This window comes from Schistocerca cancellata, chromosome 11, assembly GCF_023864275.1.
Source record: "Schistocerca cancellata isolate TAMUIC-IGC-003103 chromosome 11, iqSchCanc2.1, whole genome shotgun sequence".
NCBI lineage: Eukaryota > Metazoa > Arthropoda > Insecta > Orthoptera > Acrididae > Schistocerca > Schistocerca cancellata.
Window position 1 is genome coordinate 77709314 of NC_064636.1, and position 17440 is coordinate 77726753.

Here is a 17440-nt window from a genome sequence, read left to right on the forward strand (position 1 = left end):
GTTTCCCCTCTAATCACCAGTTAACTTGTGCTTGATAACTTTCATTACTTTCAAGCAGTTAAAACTATTTTTATTCGAAACTAGATCTCACGTTAGGGAGTTTGATGCCACATTCGTCCATTTGTCACTCTTTGTCTGGCTACGAAAACTCTGACAACAATCCAAATCGTAATTTTCCCTCAACCCAATGGGTAATTTGTAGAGGGTGCCATTTCCACTCAGCTCAACGTTTGAGCAATGATAAACACGGCATTCTACAGGCAGGTCACAATAATACGTGGTCATGAGCATTGCCGTCTGTAACAGGGGGCGAAGGGGGCGGGGAAGGGGTTGCAAGAGGCGGCACTATAACCACCCGCCCTTGGAATCAGTAGTCCAGGATTTTTTGTATACCATCGACAACTACCATTTCTCTGGGACATAATAAGTCCTTTGTGATATCTATAAAATTTACACTACTGGTCATTAAAATTGCTACACCAAGAAGAAATGCAGATGATAAACGGATATTCATTGGACAAATATATTAAACTAGAACTGACATGTGATTACATTTTCACGCAATTTGGGTGCATAGATCCTGAGAAATCAGTATCCAGAACAACCACCTCTGGCCGTAATAACGGCCTCGATACGCCTGGGCATTGACCCAAACAGAGCTTGGATGGCGCGTACAGGTACAGCTGCCCGTGCAGCTCCAACACGATACCACAGTTCATCAAGAATAGTGACTGGCGTATTGTGACGAGCCAGTTGCTCAGCCACCTTCGACCAGGCGTTTACAATTCGTGAGAGATCTGGAGAATGTGCTGGCCAGGGCAGCAGTCGAACATTTTCTGTATCCAGAAAGGCGCGTACAGGACCTGCAACATGCAGTCGTGCATTATCCTGCTGAAATGTGGGGTTTTGCAGGGATCGAATGAAAGGTAGAGCCACAGGTCGTAACACATCTGAAATGTGACGTCCACTGTTCAAAGTGCCGTCAATGCGAACAAGAGGTGACCGAGACCTGTAACCAATGGCACCGCATACCATCACGTTGGGTGATACGCCAGTATGGCGAAGACGAATACACGCTTCCAATGTGCGTCCACCGCGATGTCGACAAACACGGGTGTGACCAACGTGATGCTGTATACAGAACCTGGATTCATCCGAAAAAATGACGTTTTGCCATTCGTGCACCCAGGTTCGTCGTCGAGTACATCATCGCAGGCGCTCCTGTCTGGGATGCAGCGTCAAGGGTAACTGCAGCCATGGTCTCCGAGCTGATAGTCCGTGCTGCTGCAGACGTCGTCGAACTGTTCGTGCAGATGGTTGCTGTCTCGCAAACGTCCCCGTCTGTTAACTCAGGGATCGAGACGTGGCTGCACGATCCGTTACAGCCGTGCGGATAAGATGCCTGTCATCTTGGCTGCTAGTGATACGAGGCCGTTGGGATCCAGCACGGCGTTCTGTATACCCTCCTAAACCCACCGATTCCATATTCTGCTAACAGTCCTTGGATCTCGAACAACGCGAGCAGCAATGTCGCGATACGATAAATGGCAATCGCGATAGGCTACAATCCGACCTTTATCAAAATCGGAAATGCGATGGTACGCAAATCTCCTCCTTACACAACGACGTTTCACCACGCAACGCCGGTCAACTGCTGTCTGTGTATGAGAAATCGGTTGGAAACTTTCCTCATGTCAGCACGTTGTAGGTGTCGCCACCAGCGCCAACCTTGTGTGAATGCTCTGGAAAGCTAATCATTTGCATATCACATCGTCTTCTTCCTGTCGGTTAAATTTGTTGCCATCCTCGTGGTGTAGCAATTTTAATGGCTAGTTGTGTAATTCTTGTGGCATGACACGTTTCGAAACTTTGTGGGATCCGTACCAGATCGGGTTGACGGAGGAGATAGAGAAGATCCAAAGAAGAGCGGCGCGTTTAGTCACAGGGTTATTTGGTAACCGTGATAGCGTTACGGAGATGTTTAACAAACTCAAGTGGCAGACGCTGCAAGAGAGGCGCTCTGCATCGCGGTGTAGCTTGCTCGCCAGGTTTCGAGAGGGTGCTTTTCTGGATGATGGTTCAAATGGCTCTGAGCACTACGGGACTCAACTGCTGTGGTCATAAGTCCCCTAGAACTTAGAACTACTTAAACCTAACTAACCTAAGGACAGCACACAACACCCAGCCATCACGAGGCAGAGAAAATCCCTGACCCCGCCGGGAATCGAACCCGGGAACCCAGGCGTGGGAAGCGAGAACGCTACCGCACGACCACGAGATGCGGGCTTCTGGATGAGGTATCGAATATATTGCTTCCCCCTACTTATACCTCCCGAGGAGATCACGAATGTAAAATTAGAGAGATTAGAGCGCGCACGGAGGCCTTCAGACAGTCGTTCTTCCCGCGAACCATGCGCGACTGGAACAGGAAAGGGAGGTAATGACAGTGGCACGTAAAGTGCCCTTCGCCACACACCGTTGGGTGGCTTGCGGAGTATAAATGTAGATGTAGATGTAGATGTAGAACTGAGCACCTCATTTATGTCGAGAATGGAAATTTTAGAGGCTTACGACCCCCCACCCCCCACCCTGTAACCCCCTCCTCCAGGATAAATTTCTGCTGCCGGTCACGGTCCTGGAATCAGACGGAGCTGCTGGACTCACCCTGAGGAAGCCGTCCCTGAGGTGCAGCGGGTCGAGCGGCAGCGAGCGGTGCCGGGCGCTGGCGACGGCGGGCGCCAGGTGTCGAACCCAGAACTGCAGGCTGGCGGCCGCGACCGCCTCCACGTTGCAGAAGAGCCGGCCGGCGTCCACCTCGACCAGCAGGCCGCAGCCCTGCAGGGAGCGCAGGCACGCCAGGAACAGCTGCGGACACAGAGCGGGGGCGGGGTGAGCGGGGGAGTGAGTGGGCGACTCGTCCACCACCAGCTGGCGCACAGGGCTCCCACCTCCACACAAGTGGGGATGGGGGCATCAGGTCGCTTTCCAGTGGTTATGTCCATCATAATTTTCCTTTAATTTACGTCTATGGTCACAATCTTTTCTGTTTAAGGGGCTCCGGAAAGGCACAAAATCATGAAAAGTTCAATTTTTACTTTTTTGCATTTTCTGAATCTGCAGACTATTACCTTTTAATAGATATATAATTTATTCAATTCCGAAGACTACAACTATTTTTAAATTTTTTTTGAAATGTGTTCTACATGGGCGTGACCCACTGTGGCGCTGTTAAACTGCTGTCAAATGGTGTTATTATTAACGTCCGTGTTCATCAGGTTCATTTTAGTGATGTGAGATAAAGTATGTGTTGCGGCTAACCTCTGATGGTTCAATATATATCGCTGGTGTGATTGTCGATTGTTTCATGTTTATTTACTCTGTCGTTATCTCGAAAATATTCGTAATTAATTCTGTTTCTTGAGTCTCTGTTTTGTTGAAGTATAATAATCAGTAAAAGTAAAGTTATTAGAAATCCTCTGAAGGCTTTTAAGAAAAGGAGAAATGTTGGAAAGCCAAAGGTATGTGTTATTACTGTAAATAATAACATTCTAACATGGTACGAGCGATGCTTGCTTTAGACAAGGAACGCCTTCGGGCTGCAGACACGGCTGTAAAGAGTCTAGAAATACGAGCAAGAGTAAACAGGAGGAGGAACAAGAGGAAGCTGGAGGAGAAGTTTGCAGAGGATGAAGATAATCCATCCTATGGACCTGGAATGCACTAAAAAGTTAATCCAATCTTTGTCGCTCGATTCCCAAAACTTTTATTTTATCATACTAATTACATGTTTTCTAAGGATCTTCCACACATATTTGTTTCAAACTTTCAGTAAATGTTACACAGTACCTTCTGCATAATTTAACACAGCCTTTTTCCTAAAAACTATATATTTTTGAATATATAAATAAAAAATTGCAAAAAAACGTTGTAAATTTTCATTACAATTGAAAAAAAATCATCTTTAATAACTGAACTAAAATTTTGTAAAATCCCTGTGTTACGTTGTAGCCCATATTCCAATAAATAATGTGTAAGTAGTTCTACTTCCTACTTCAAATACTTTGTGAGGAAAGATGTAATTTATAAGCGTTATTTTAACATTGCAAGTATAGGGCGTTCCGGAGCCCCTTAACAGATTACCGGTTTCGGTCTTTAATGACCATCATCAGATCTGCAGCAAAAATGGGAGAAATATAAATACACTCGCAAACTGTATACAGCTTAAGAACGATACATAGAGCATATTGAAAAGTAGTACTGACAAAATTTACATTTGTGCGCTTTAAATGTGAAGAGGCATACCTGTCTCATAAAAACAAAGTCCTAATGCGCTGCAGCCATAGTGGCATAGTCAACTGTTAAATGCGGAATCAGCGCCAGCATCGTCAAATAAATAGAAATCACATCACATGCACGAGTCATGTAGTCAGTAAAACTACTGTTTAAAACTAGCTGCCGTACAGTAGCCACAAGATGTTTGTGTAGTAAGTCGACCAGATGTCGCTAATGTCAGCATACACTATTTTTCAATAATTAATTGAAACAGCGAAAATAAAAGGGGACAGAATGGTTAAAGTCTGTAATAAGCTTATAAAGTATAAAAAGTGTTACAGTAATAAAATGCAATAAAAAGAAGAACACGACAAAAGTAATATTGTTAAAAAGACGAAGAGTTAAAAAACAGTGGTTGACATATGCTCTAGTGCCAATATTCTAGGCAATGACGTAAATATTAAACGCCGTTATAATTATCCGGGCTGTTATGCCGTGGTCGGTTGATGAATTCTGCGTCAACTCCCAACGTTTCGTCCCCGTCTGCGTAGTTCATCTTCAAGGGGGTCCGTAGCTCGATGGAAGGTCCGACACACCCACTGGCTCGCTACTGACTGCCGCCAAATTCCGTGTCCGCGCGCTCCCGCGCCGAGGCGTGACGTCACGTGTTTTGAAAACGTCAGTGCAATTGGCTGCTGTCGGCTGCCGTCGATTGGGCCACTAGTATACCGCAGACCCACGCACACGGACCGTTATTTGCACCGGGATTCGAACCATCGCCCACAACAGAAGCGGGGTGTTATCAAGACGTTAGCGGACAGAGCTAGAAATATTTGTGAACCCGAGTTGCTGGACGTTGAGATGGAGCATCTCCACAATGCACTAATGGAGAACGGATATTCGTCCGCCGAAATAAAACGTGCGTTGAGACAGCCACGCAGAAACCATAGTGACGTACAGGCTACTGGAGTATCTAAGGTTTTCCTGCCGTTTGTTAAAAATATAACGGAAAGAATAGGGAGGATCTTGACGGACGAAGCGGGATATTACCGTAATTTACAAGCCCACCAAGAAGATACAGGAATACCTTAAGCCTGCCAAGGACGCTCGCAAACCATTGGAAAAAGCTGGAGTGTGTAGGGTCCCGTGCAGTTGTGGTGATGTTTATGTGGATACCACTAAAAGAACTGTTTCTAAACGTTTGAAAGAGCACAAGGGCAATTGTAGAAGAGGAGAAACAGAACGATCAGCTGTTGCGGAGCATGCTTTCCAGCCAAGGAACCACAATATTCGTTTCGAGGGGACGCAAGTACTAGCGGCCACGAGCGGATATTACGAAGGGCTCTACAGGGAGGCAAGCGAAATCGCGAAACACCCAAATAATTTCAATCGAAAGGAGGAGGGCGTGAAATTAAACGTTATATGGATGCCGGTGTTGAAGAAGATGTGTACCACCCGTCCACCACTGGGTGATGGCAACGGCGATCGACGGCGACGGACAGCGGCCAATTGCACTGACGCTTTCAAAACACGTGACGTCACGCCGCAGGCGCGGACACGGAATTTAGCGGCAGTCAGTAGCGAGCCAGTGGGTGTGTTGGACTTCCATCGAGCTACAGACCCCCCTTGAAGATGTCTCTCCCAGACGGGGACGAAACGTTGGGAATTGACACAGAATTCATCAACCGACCACGGCATAACAGCCCGGATAATTATAATGGACATGACATTTCCGGCCGTGAAAGTCTACATTGCCAATGCTTGTCAGGACATGCAAAACAGCAAAACATGTTACACTTACATCCAAAAAATTTATGTGGACTGTCAACACATTCAACTGACTCTTGGAAATAATGAATTGTTCCATACCGGGAATCGGCTTTGCCTCTTGATGTAATGAAAATGAGGGACACAAGCATAGCATTAACAGCATTATCATCTTCAACGTGTGCAGGGCCTTATACCTGCCGATCACCCAACACGAAAGAACTTTGGTGTATGGTTTGTTGCGCAAACTGCCAGTCCGTTGCTTGTCTCTTCAGTTTTGTTTATAGATGAGGCAACCTTCACAATAGACGGCGTAACAAACTTCCGCAACCAACACATATGGGCCGATCGCAGGCAGATCCTTTATCATTTAGCTACAATATAGCAGGTCAGAAACTGGAAGCAGTTAATTCCATAAGTTATCGGGAGTAGGCATTAGGAGTGATTTAAAACGGAATGATCATATAAAGTTGATCGTCGGTAAAGCAGATGCCAGATTGAGATTCATTGGAAGAATCCTAAGGAAATCCAATCCGAAAACAAAGGAAGTAGGTTACAGTACACTTGTTCGCCCACTGCTTGAATATTGCTCACCAGTTTGGGATCCGTACCAGATAGGGTTGATAGAAGAGATAGATAAGATACAACGCAGAGAAGCGCGCTTCGTTACAGGATCATTTAGTAATCGCGAAAGCGTTACGGAGATGATAGATAAACTCCAGTGGAAGACTCTGCAAGAGAGACGCTCAGTAGCTCGGTACGGGCAAATTGTTGAAGTTTCGAGAACGTACCTTCACCGAGGGGTCCAGCAGTATATTGCTCCCTCCTACGTATATCTCGCGAAGAGACCGTGAGGATAAAATCAGAGAGATTAGCGCCTACACAGATGCATACCGAAAATGTTAAGTTCACGAACAATACGAGACTGGAATAGAAGGGAGAACCGATAGAGGTACTCAAAGTAACCTCCGCCACACACCGTCAGGTGACTTGCGGAGTACGGATGTAGATGTAGATGCTACAGCACAGGACAGACATCAGCGTCAGTTTAAGATCAACCTGTGGGTTGTAATTGTAGGTGTGTATCTGCTAGGGCCGTATTTTCTCCCAGCACGTCTCACAGGTCCTACCTGCAGGAACTTTATTTTTATTCAGAACACCTGCTAGAACACGTGTCCCAGGAGATACGAAGAAACACGTGTTCTACGAGTAAGCGTGATGGAGTTCCAGCACATTTCAGTGTTCGACAGGCACTGGATGGTATCTACTATGGAAGATACATGCTTACAGGAGGACCATTTCCATGGTCTGCACGTTCCCCCGACCTCAGTCCTTTGGAATATTACCTCTGCCGGTAGCTAAACCAATTGGACTCTTCATAAAAAATGGTTCAAATGGCTCTGAGCACTATGCGACTTAACTTCTGAGGTCATCAGTCGCCTCGAACTTAGAACTCATTAAACCTAACTAACCTAAGGACATCACACACATCCATGCCCGAGGCAGGATTCGAACCTGCGACCGTAGCAGCAGCGCGGTTCCGGACTGCAGCGTCTAGAACCGCTCGGCCACTGCAGCCGGCCATCATGGAGAAGGTACACTAATTTGCAGACCACAGACTAATTGAAGATGACGATACCAACTTAGTGTTCTTCGTACAGAATGCACGTACACACTATGGGTTAACTGGAGATGACGATACTAACTTTGTTTTCCTCCTGGAGAGTGTACATAATGTACAGATAAGGGGTTAATTAAAGATGACGATACCAACTTTGTGTTCTCCGTAGAGAATGTACGTAATGTACAAATCACAGGTTAATTCAAGACGATATGGACTATGGAGCGTCATTTCCTCTATTTGTTTCCCACGTGATGTTGTCAAAGGTCACAAGTTTGCACGAGTCTCCCGTTAGTTACATACTCGTTTTTCGATTATTTCGAATTCTGTGGCTACCTGAATTAACTGTAGTAAATAACCTCGACTGCCAACTGCCTTGCCGCAGTGGTAACACCGATTCCCGTCAGATCACCGAAGTTAAACGGTGTCGGGCTGGGCTAGCACTTGGATGGGCGACCATCCGGTCTGCCGAGCGCTGTTGGCAAGCGGGGTGCACTCAGCCCTTGTGAGGCAAACTGAGGAGATACTCGACTGAGAAGTAGCGGCTCCGGTCTCGTAAACTGACGTACGGCCGGGAGAGCGGTGTGCTGACCACATGCCCCTCCATATCCGCATACAGTGACGCCTGTGGTCTGAGGATGACACGGCGGCCGGTCGGTACCGTCGGGCCTTCATGGATCTTTGGGGGGAGTTTAGTTTAGTTTTACTTTAAATGACCTCGACTCAGATCATAACCTTGTTGTCCTAACCATGGGGCGGACATTACGTCGCTCTTGCGGCCATAGGAAACACAACAACAACGACGACGATTTAGTAACAGAAAATATATTCGAAATTATCTAAAAATGAGTATGTAACTAACGGGACACTCGTGCAAATTTGTGACTTTTGTCAACACCAACTGGGAAACAAATAGAGGAAATGACGCCCCATAGCCCATATCGTCTTGAATTAAGCTGTAATTTGCACATTACGTACATTCTCTATGAAGAACACTAAGTTGGTATCGTCATCTTCAATTAACCCCTTATCTGTACATTATGTACATTCTCCAGGAGGAATGCGAAGTTGGTATCGTCACGTTCAGTTTACCCGTGGTGTGTACGTACATTCTCCAAGAAGAATACGAAGTTGGTATCGTCATCTTCAATTAGTCTGTGGTCTGCACATTAGTGTACCTCCTCCACCAAGGCCAGCCGATGTGGCCGAGCGGTTCTAGGCGCTTCAGTCCGAAGGCGCGCTACTGCTACGGTTGCAGGTTCAAATCCTGCCTCGGGAACGGATGTGTGTGATGTCCTTAGGTTAGTTAGGTTTCAGTAGTTGTAAGTCTAGGGGACTGATGACCTCAGATGTTAAGTCCCATAGTGCTTAGAGCCATTTTTTCTCCACGAAGAAAACAAAGGTGGTATCGTCATATTCATTTAACCTGTGGTCTTTACATTACGTATATTCTCCAGTAAGGACACAAAGTCAGTATCGTCATCTTCTATTAAGCTATGGTCTGTACAATATGTATAGTCTCCAGGAGGGACACAAAGTTGGTATCGTCGTCTTCAAATCATCTATGACCTTCGCATTGAAAACCGTCTCCAAGAAGACCATGAAGTTGGTATCGTTATCTTCAAGCCCCTGCGCAATACGTATATTCTCCAGGAATAAAACAATGCTAATATTGTCATCTTCAATTAACCTAGGGTTTGTACATACATTCTCCAGGAAGAATACAAAGTTTGTATCTTCATCTTCAATGAATGTATGGTATGCACATTATGTAACTTCTCCAGTAAGCACACAAAGTTGACATCGTCATCTTCAATTAACCTGTGGCCTGTACATTACGTACCGGCTGATCAAAAACTCAGTATAAATTTAAAAACTGAACAATCACGAAATAATGTAGATAGAGAGGTACAAACTGACACACATGCTTGGCATGACATGGGGTTTTATTAGAACGAAAAAAACACAAAAGTTCAAAAAGTCCGACAGATGGCACTTCATCTGATCAGAATAGCAATAATTAGCATAACAAAGTAAGACAAAGCAAAGATGATGTTCTTTACAGGAAATGCTCAATATGTCCACCATCATTCCCCCACAACAGCTGTAGTCGAGGAATAATGTTGTGAACAACACTGTAAAGCATGTCCCGAGTTATGGTGAGGCATTGGCGTCGGATGTTGTCTTTCAGCATCCCTAGAGATGTCGGTCGATCACGATACACTTGCGACTTCAGGTAACCCCAAAGCCAATAATCGCACGGACTGAGGTCTGGGGACCCGGGAGGCCAAGCATGACGAAAGTGGCGGCTGAGCACACGATCATCACCAAACGACGCGCGCAAGAGCTCTTTCACGCGTCTATCAATACTTTCTTGTTTTTTCTTTTTTTGGTTCTAATAAAACCCCATGTCATTCCAATCATTCCAAGCATGTGTGTCAATTTGTACCTCTCTATCTATATTATTCGGTGGTTTATCAAGTTTTCAAATTTATACTGACTTCTTGGTCACCCGGTACATTCTCCAGCAAGACAAAATTGGTAACGTTATCGTCAATTAACCTGTGGTTCCCACATTGCGTTCCTTCTCCAGGAATTGTCACCGTCAATTAATCTGTGACCTGTTGGTTACGTATACTCCGCAAAAAGGACACAAAGTTGGTGTCGTCATCTTCAATTAACCTGTGGCCCGTACATTACATACATTCTCCGGGAAGAACACAAAATTGTACCGTCATTTTCAGTTAACCTGTGAAGGCACGATGAAATCCATGACACATACCAACGACAATAAAAAAAGCAACTGTTGATACCGATAAATTCGTTTGACCTATATAGCTGAAATGACCTCTGCAACATATACCATAAAAAACCATCGACGTCCAGATGAAAAAATATCACAAATTCCATGATGTTTAACGTATCGCCGCGTGGGGAGATCGTAGAGTGTGGGAGTCTGGTCGCATAGTAGATGCTCGGGAAACACACGGCCCAACTTAACGGACACCACAACAACAAGACACGTTGCATCCACACCTGCATCTACGTCTTCAGTCTGCAGGTCACCTCTCAGTGTGTGGCGGAGAACTTTCAGCCTTACAGATTGGAAAGACAAAATGTGAATTTGGTATCAGTTACGTTCACGAGTGTCCACGCAAAGGAACCCAGAGTTAGTGTGCTTATTTAAGGTAATAATGTTCACAATTTCCGTTTCTCACAACCGACTTCTAACGAAGCTGCGGGCCTATGGGGTATCGTCTCGCTTGTGCGACTGGATTCGTGATTTCCTGTCAGGAAGGTCGCAGTTCGTAGTAATAGACGGCAAATTATCGAGTAAAACTGAAGTGATATCGGGTGTTCCCCAGGGAAGCGTCCTGGGACCTCTGCTGTTCCTGATCTATATAAATGACCTGGGTGACAATCTGAGCAGTCCTCTTAGGTTGTTCGCAGATGATGCTGTAATTTACCGTCCAGTAAGGTCATCCGAAGACCAGTATCAGTTGCAAAGCGATTTAGAAAAGATTGCTGAATGGTGTGGCAGGTGGCAGTTGACGCTAAATAACGAAAAGCGTGAGGTGATCCACACGAGTTCCAAAAGAAATCCGTTGGAATTCGATTACTCGATAAATAGTGCAATTCTCAAGGCTGTCAATTCAACTAAGTACCTGGGTGTTAAAATTACGAACAACTTCAGTTGGAAAGACCACATAGAAAATATTGTGGGGAAGGCGAGCCAAAGGTTGCGTTTCTTTGGCAGGACACTTAGAAGATGCAACAAGTCCACTAAAGAGACAGCTTACACTACACTTCTTCGTCCTCTGTTAGGATATTGCTGCGCGGTGTGGGATCCTTACCAGGTGGGACTGACGGAGGAAAAAAAATGGCTCTGAGCACTATGGGACTCAACAGCTTAGGTCATAAGTCCCCTAGAACTTAGAACTACTTAAACCTAACTAACCTAAGGACATCACACACACCCATGCCCGAGGCAGGATTCGAACCTGCGACCGTAGCAGTCCCGCGGTTCCGGACTGCAGCGCCAGAACCGCTAGACCACCGCGGACTGACGGAGGACATCGAAAGGATGCAAAAAAGGGCAGCTCGTTTTGTATTATCACGTAATAGGGGAGAGAGTGTGGCAGATATGATACGCGAGTTGGGATGGAAGTCATTAAAGCAAAGACGTTTTTCGTCGCGGCGAGATCTATTTACGTAATTTCGGCCACCAACTTTCTCTTCCGAATGCGAAAATATGTTGTTGAGCCCAACCTACATAGGTAGTAATTATCATCAAAATAAAACAAGTGGAATCAGAGCTCGAACAGAAAGGTTTAGGTGTTCGTTTTTCCCGCGCGCTGTTCGGGAGTGGAATGGCTGAGAGATAGTGTGATTGTGGTTCGATGAATCCTCTGCCATGCACTTAAATGTGAATTGCAGAGTAATCATGTAGATGTAGATGTAGATTTAGATTTAGATGCATCAACAACGAAGTTTTAAATTGAGATTGGAATAAACGAGCGTAAGGAATATAGGACCAACTCCGTTTTGGACCGAACACTTACTAGCAAACAGAACACATCAGGTCATTCTTAATGCAGAGAAACCATCACATATAAAAGTAACTTAGGCCGAACCCCAACGGAGTGTTGTAGGACCATTACTTTTGACAACATACACTGTGTTTCAAACATAGTTTTACAAACTTTGGGGACAGGTTCCTTGCACCAAAACAAGAGAAAAAGTTCATGTAAGCATATGTCCAAAAATGCTTCGCTTTCGAGTTATTAATGAAAGTTTACAATTTAGGTGATTTGAGCTCATCAGCACATAAATTCATAATAACTGCTTGAAATGTCCTTTTCTTGTAATCGTGGAGTCATGCACCGTCGCACCCTTCCAAACACTCCCTGACTGTTTCGAATGGTTTTGCAGGCTATTGTGACATGTTGATGGAGAGATTCGGCGTGTCGGTCGTATGCTGCACATATCAGTTGTTTAAGGGCTGAAGATGGGGAACCGTGCAGACCTTGGAAGTGGTTCTGCTTTAACCATGCATCTGCCATGGTAGATACCAGCCAGTGCTTCTCGAACGCTGAGATAGAAATGTGCTGCAGCTCCATCATAGATACTCGTAGAACACATGTTTCTTCGTATCTGCTGGGACACATCTTCTAGCAGGTGTTGTGGATAAAGTTCGTGCGGACAGCACCTGTATGACGTGCTGGGAGAAAGTACGGCCTTTACAGGCACACATCTAAAATTGCAGCCCACACGTTAATCTTAAACTGACGCTTATGTCTGGCCTGTCCCATGACAGCATGCAGTAATGTCTATTTTGTTTGTACCAGTCTTCAGAATGGGAAACAAGATAATGTCCTTGTGTAGTGAGCGTTCATTCTGTTTTTCTCGTTGCAACATTTGTCACACCACGGACATAACATCATGTTCAAATGGCTCTGAGCACTATGGGACCTAACTTCTGAGGTGATCAGCCCCCTAGAACTTAGAACTAATTGAACCTAACTAACCTAAGGACAAGACACACATCCATGCCCGAGGCAGGATTCGAACCTGCGACCGTAGCGGGCGTGCGATAACATCATGTAAGCTTTCATTCAGTAAGCAGTAAGTAATTGTTTTATTTCGTTTGCAACAGTTGTTACAGAAGAAAAATACATATACTGGCAGAAAAAGAAATCACAGCAACAAAAAATAATTAACGTAGAGTCGTGAAATTCCGCGAATACATTTGTCTAGGTAGCATATCTAAGTTATTAACATAGCAAGATCACATCTTAATATAAGCGCGACATAAGACATTGCAAATGTGAAATGCTGGTACATTAATAACCAGTGTAACCGCCAGAATGTTGAATGCACCCATGGAAACGTGCATGCACTGTGTGCACAGTTGCTGGATGTCAGTTTGTGGGATGGAGCTCTATCTGTTGCACTTACAGGGACTGTTAACGCTGTTTGTGGATGACGCTGGGGTTGTCGTCTATTGATGTTCCATATATGCTTGATTGGAAACAGATCTGGTGATCGAGCTGTCTGCAGAGATTGCATTACAAGAGCGGTATGTGGGCCAGCGTTATCCTGTTGGAAAACGCCCCCTGGAATGCAGTTAATGAATGGCAGCACAACGGGTCGAATCACCAGAGTGACGTACAAATTTGCAGTCAGGGTGCGTAGGATAACCACGATAGTGCTCCTGCTGCTATACTAAATAGCACGCCAAATTATAACTACAGATGTAGATCCAGTGTGTCTAGCATGCAGACAGGTTGGTTGCAGAAGCCGAACTGGCCTCCTCCTAACCAACATACTGGCAACGGGGTAGAACCAGCTTTCATCAGAAAACACAACACAGCTCCTGCAGCCTGCCCCCATTGAGCTCTCGCTAGACACCACCAAAGCCTCAAATGGCGGTGGTTTGTGGTCAGTGGAATGCACGCAACAGGGCGTCTTGCTCGGAGCTGCCCTTGACGTAACCGATTTCTTGTGTCACTGTTGTGCCAACTGCTGCTCAGATTGCTGCTGCAGATGCAGTAACATGCGTCAGAACCATACTGAAATGATAATTAAATCAAGACCGCAAGCTGTCGACAGGCGTTGATACACATCAACGGGGACAGTTGAAAAAGTGTGCCCCGAGAGGGACTCGAACCCAGGATCTCCTGCTTACATGGCAGACGCTCTATCCATGTGAGCCACCGAGGACACAGAGGATAGCGCGACTGAAGGCACTTATCCCTTGGACGCTCCCCGTGAGACCCACATTCCCAACCTAATGTCCACACCACTACATTCACCGCGCGGGATTAGCCGAGCGGTCTAGGGCGCTGCAGTCATGCACTGTGCGGCTGGGCCGGCCGAGCGGTTCTAGGCGCTACGGTCGCAGGTTCGAATCCTGCCTCGGGCATGGATGTGTGTGATGTCCTTAGGTTAGTCAGGTTTAAGTAGTTCTAAGTTCTAGGGGACTGATGACCTCAGGTGTTAAGTCCCATAGTGCTCAGAGCCATTTGAACCACTTTTTGTGCGGCTGGTCCCGGCGGAGGTTAGAGTCCTCCCTCGGGCGTGGGTGTGTGTGTTTGTCCTTAGGATAGTTTAGGTCAAGTAGTGTGTAAGCTTAGGGACTGATGACCTTAGCAGTTAAGTCCCATAAGATTTCAGACACATTTGAACATAAATAAGCAGCATATTGCCGCCACTGAGACCGTCATGTGCGCTCGTAACATAGATAGTTTGTCGATATTTGAGCTGTAGGGCAAAATTTATTGAATTAGGAGAACATGTACAACTGAAATAAGAAAAATACAAGCAAATGTAATTCTAGCTGAGGCAATGCGCTCGTCTACAAGACTAAAATCCCATCGTTCGAGTTGGCCCACTCTTTTTTTTTTTTAAGCAATATTGTTGAAAGGAGGAAGACTATACAAAATCAAGAAGCTGCATTCTTTATTCAATATTCGTCTATTTAAAACGTCGGAGCGGTCCTCCCCACTCAGAAATGTTTGAATTTTGAAATGTTGCCACTGTACAGATCTATCTTGAAGAGAGTAGTTTGCAAACCATTCTCTTGTTACTGCGGCTTGCTTCGAATAATTACTGCTGTTAATGTTAATAATTATTACTGTTAATAACTGTTGGTGTTAATGGAATAGCGTCATCAACTAAAACCGCATCTTATAGCATGCCTAGTGTTCTCGATTGTAATGCATGCAAAGTGATATGTAATTTCAGTTATGGCGACAGTGTTTCATGCATTATAATATCTTTATTACTTATTGCATAATTAACACTATTTAGGATAAACGTTAACAGTTCTGCTGACATTCTAAGAGAAGTAAAAGAACATCTTCGGTCTTCCTTTACAAATTATTTCAGCAAGGATGTTGAGCAACCGAGCTGACGTCATTTCTTCATTCAGTCACGAATCGAAACACGTTTTTCATTGTTTCCTTATGCAGCGATTCCGCACAACAAGCTTTAGTTCCATTACAACTCATGCGACGTGCAGCTGCCAAAACTTTCATTTCAGACACGACTCAGGGACCCACAAAACGACGAAACTGGAGTGTATACTGGTGTCCCCGTGTCTACAGTCAAAAATGAAACCACTTGCGTGCAACTCATTCCACGCAACGAGTGGCGCAACCCAATTTCGTCGTGTAAACTAGGCTTTATGCGACTGGCGCGAAATCTGAACAGTCACCATCTGTCAGATGCAGAAACACACTGACCAACTTTCGTTTACGTCGCAGAACTCCGTCTTGGGGCTGCGATTTTTTTTTCCGTCGGTGCAGAAAACAGCACACACACGATACATTACGCAGTTGGCTTGTTTAGTTTATATTGAAACGTCCCCTTTGAAAAATTATACATGACTGTGCTTAAACTGACACACAATATTTTTAGCGCAACGCAATCTGACTTTCAAAAATCCCTACATAAGAATGGCCCTGACTAACATCAACCTATACCTTTCACAAATCACTTACCTCACCAAAAATTTTCGTTACTTGAACTACTGCAATACAGCGAGCGCCACTACTGCCAGCTAAATAAAAGATTCAAACTACTGAAGGCACTAACTACTAATAGGCATAGTTAGCAAATGAAAGATTTTCATAGAGAACAAACAATGTATTTACCTTAATAATCATAATATATATTGTAGTTCATGACATCCATTCTGTACTCAAAAATCCGCCATCTCATTTCCCACATCCACCACTGCTGGCGGCTCACCTCGAACTGCGCAACACTACGCGCTGTTCACATCCAGCTGCCCGACACTACAATGGCAGACAACAATGCAAACCTGCCACAGACTGCACACAGCACAACCAGTGATTTTCATACAGAGCGCTGCGTGGCGTTACCAACATAAAAAACCTAAACAGCGTACTTACAATATGCTTTATGCATTACGAGTGAGTGCTGCAGTAATCAGTCTCAGGTCCACTGAAATGTTTATTGGGAGCTTCTCAGACTTTTGTCGTCCGTTCTGCATAATGTCTGCTCGTGTTTTCCAAGGTAAAGAATCGCAAGACACGCGTCTTCGTGCATAGCCGGGCGCCGACATTTTGCCTATGACGTCAGAGTCCTCCGACTGTCGTGTCCCGGGAGGAGATATTGCGCAATAATATTGTGCTGTTTAGGCCTCGCAATTCCAAGTAACGGATGTTCAAAAAGTCTCTCCGCAGTGCCGTATGATCGTTAGCCGTGCGTGCTGTATGCCGAGGTAAATATACCGAAATGAAACTCGGTGAAATACAAGTTATTAATTTATTGAATATTCATTTTTACTTACAAATTTTCACATTAAATGTTGAAAGTGTCCCCCCTGTTGTTGAATACACAATTCAATTCGTCTAATCATGTTTCCAAACCCAAGCTGTAACATTTCTTCTGTAACAGAAGCAGTGAAAGTGGATATTGCACTTTTCAATTCATCGATGGATTTTGGACGGTTTTTATAGACAGTTGCTTTCGCCGCACCCCAGAAGAAAACGTCAGTTGGTTAGGTCAGGCGATCGTGGAGTCCAAAGTCGCTGTGAAATTATCATCAGCTAGCATGACATTGAAACGCGAGCTGTATGCGCGGTTGCACCATATTGTTCAAAGTAACTGTTCAGTATTTCACTTAACACAAGTTCTCCTATGAATGGGTACAGAACATCACTGCAGTATCGTTGTGCGTTTACTGTTTCGCTGAAAAATATGGGACCCGCAATGCGACGTCTAAAAATTGCAATCCAAACTCCTATTTTC

The 17440-nt window shown here is 45.0% G+C and overlaps 1 protein-coding gene across 1 annotated transcript in view; it reads right to left on the reverse strand.

The window, feature by feature from the left end:
• The window catches only part of LOC126108224 (pleckstrin homology domain-containing family G member 5), a 694776-nt gene that overhangs the window by 133548 nt on the left and 543788 nt on the right, over positions 1 to 17440 (reverse strand). The window contains exon 8 of the mRNA XM_049913456.1: positions 2665 to 2865. Coding sequence (XP_049769413.1) covers positions 2665 to 2865 — 201 coding nt within the window. The remainder of the gene's footprint in view (positions 1 to 2664; positions 2866 to 17440) is intronic.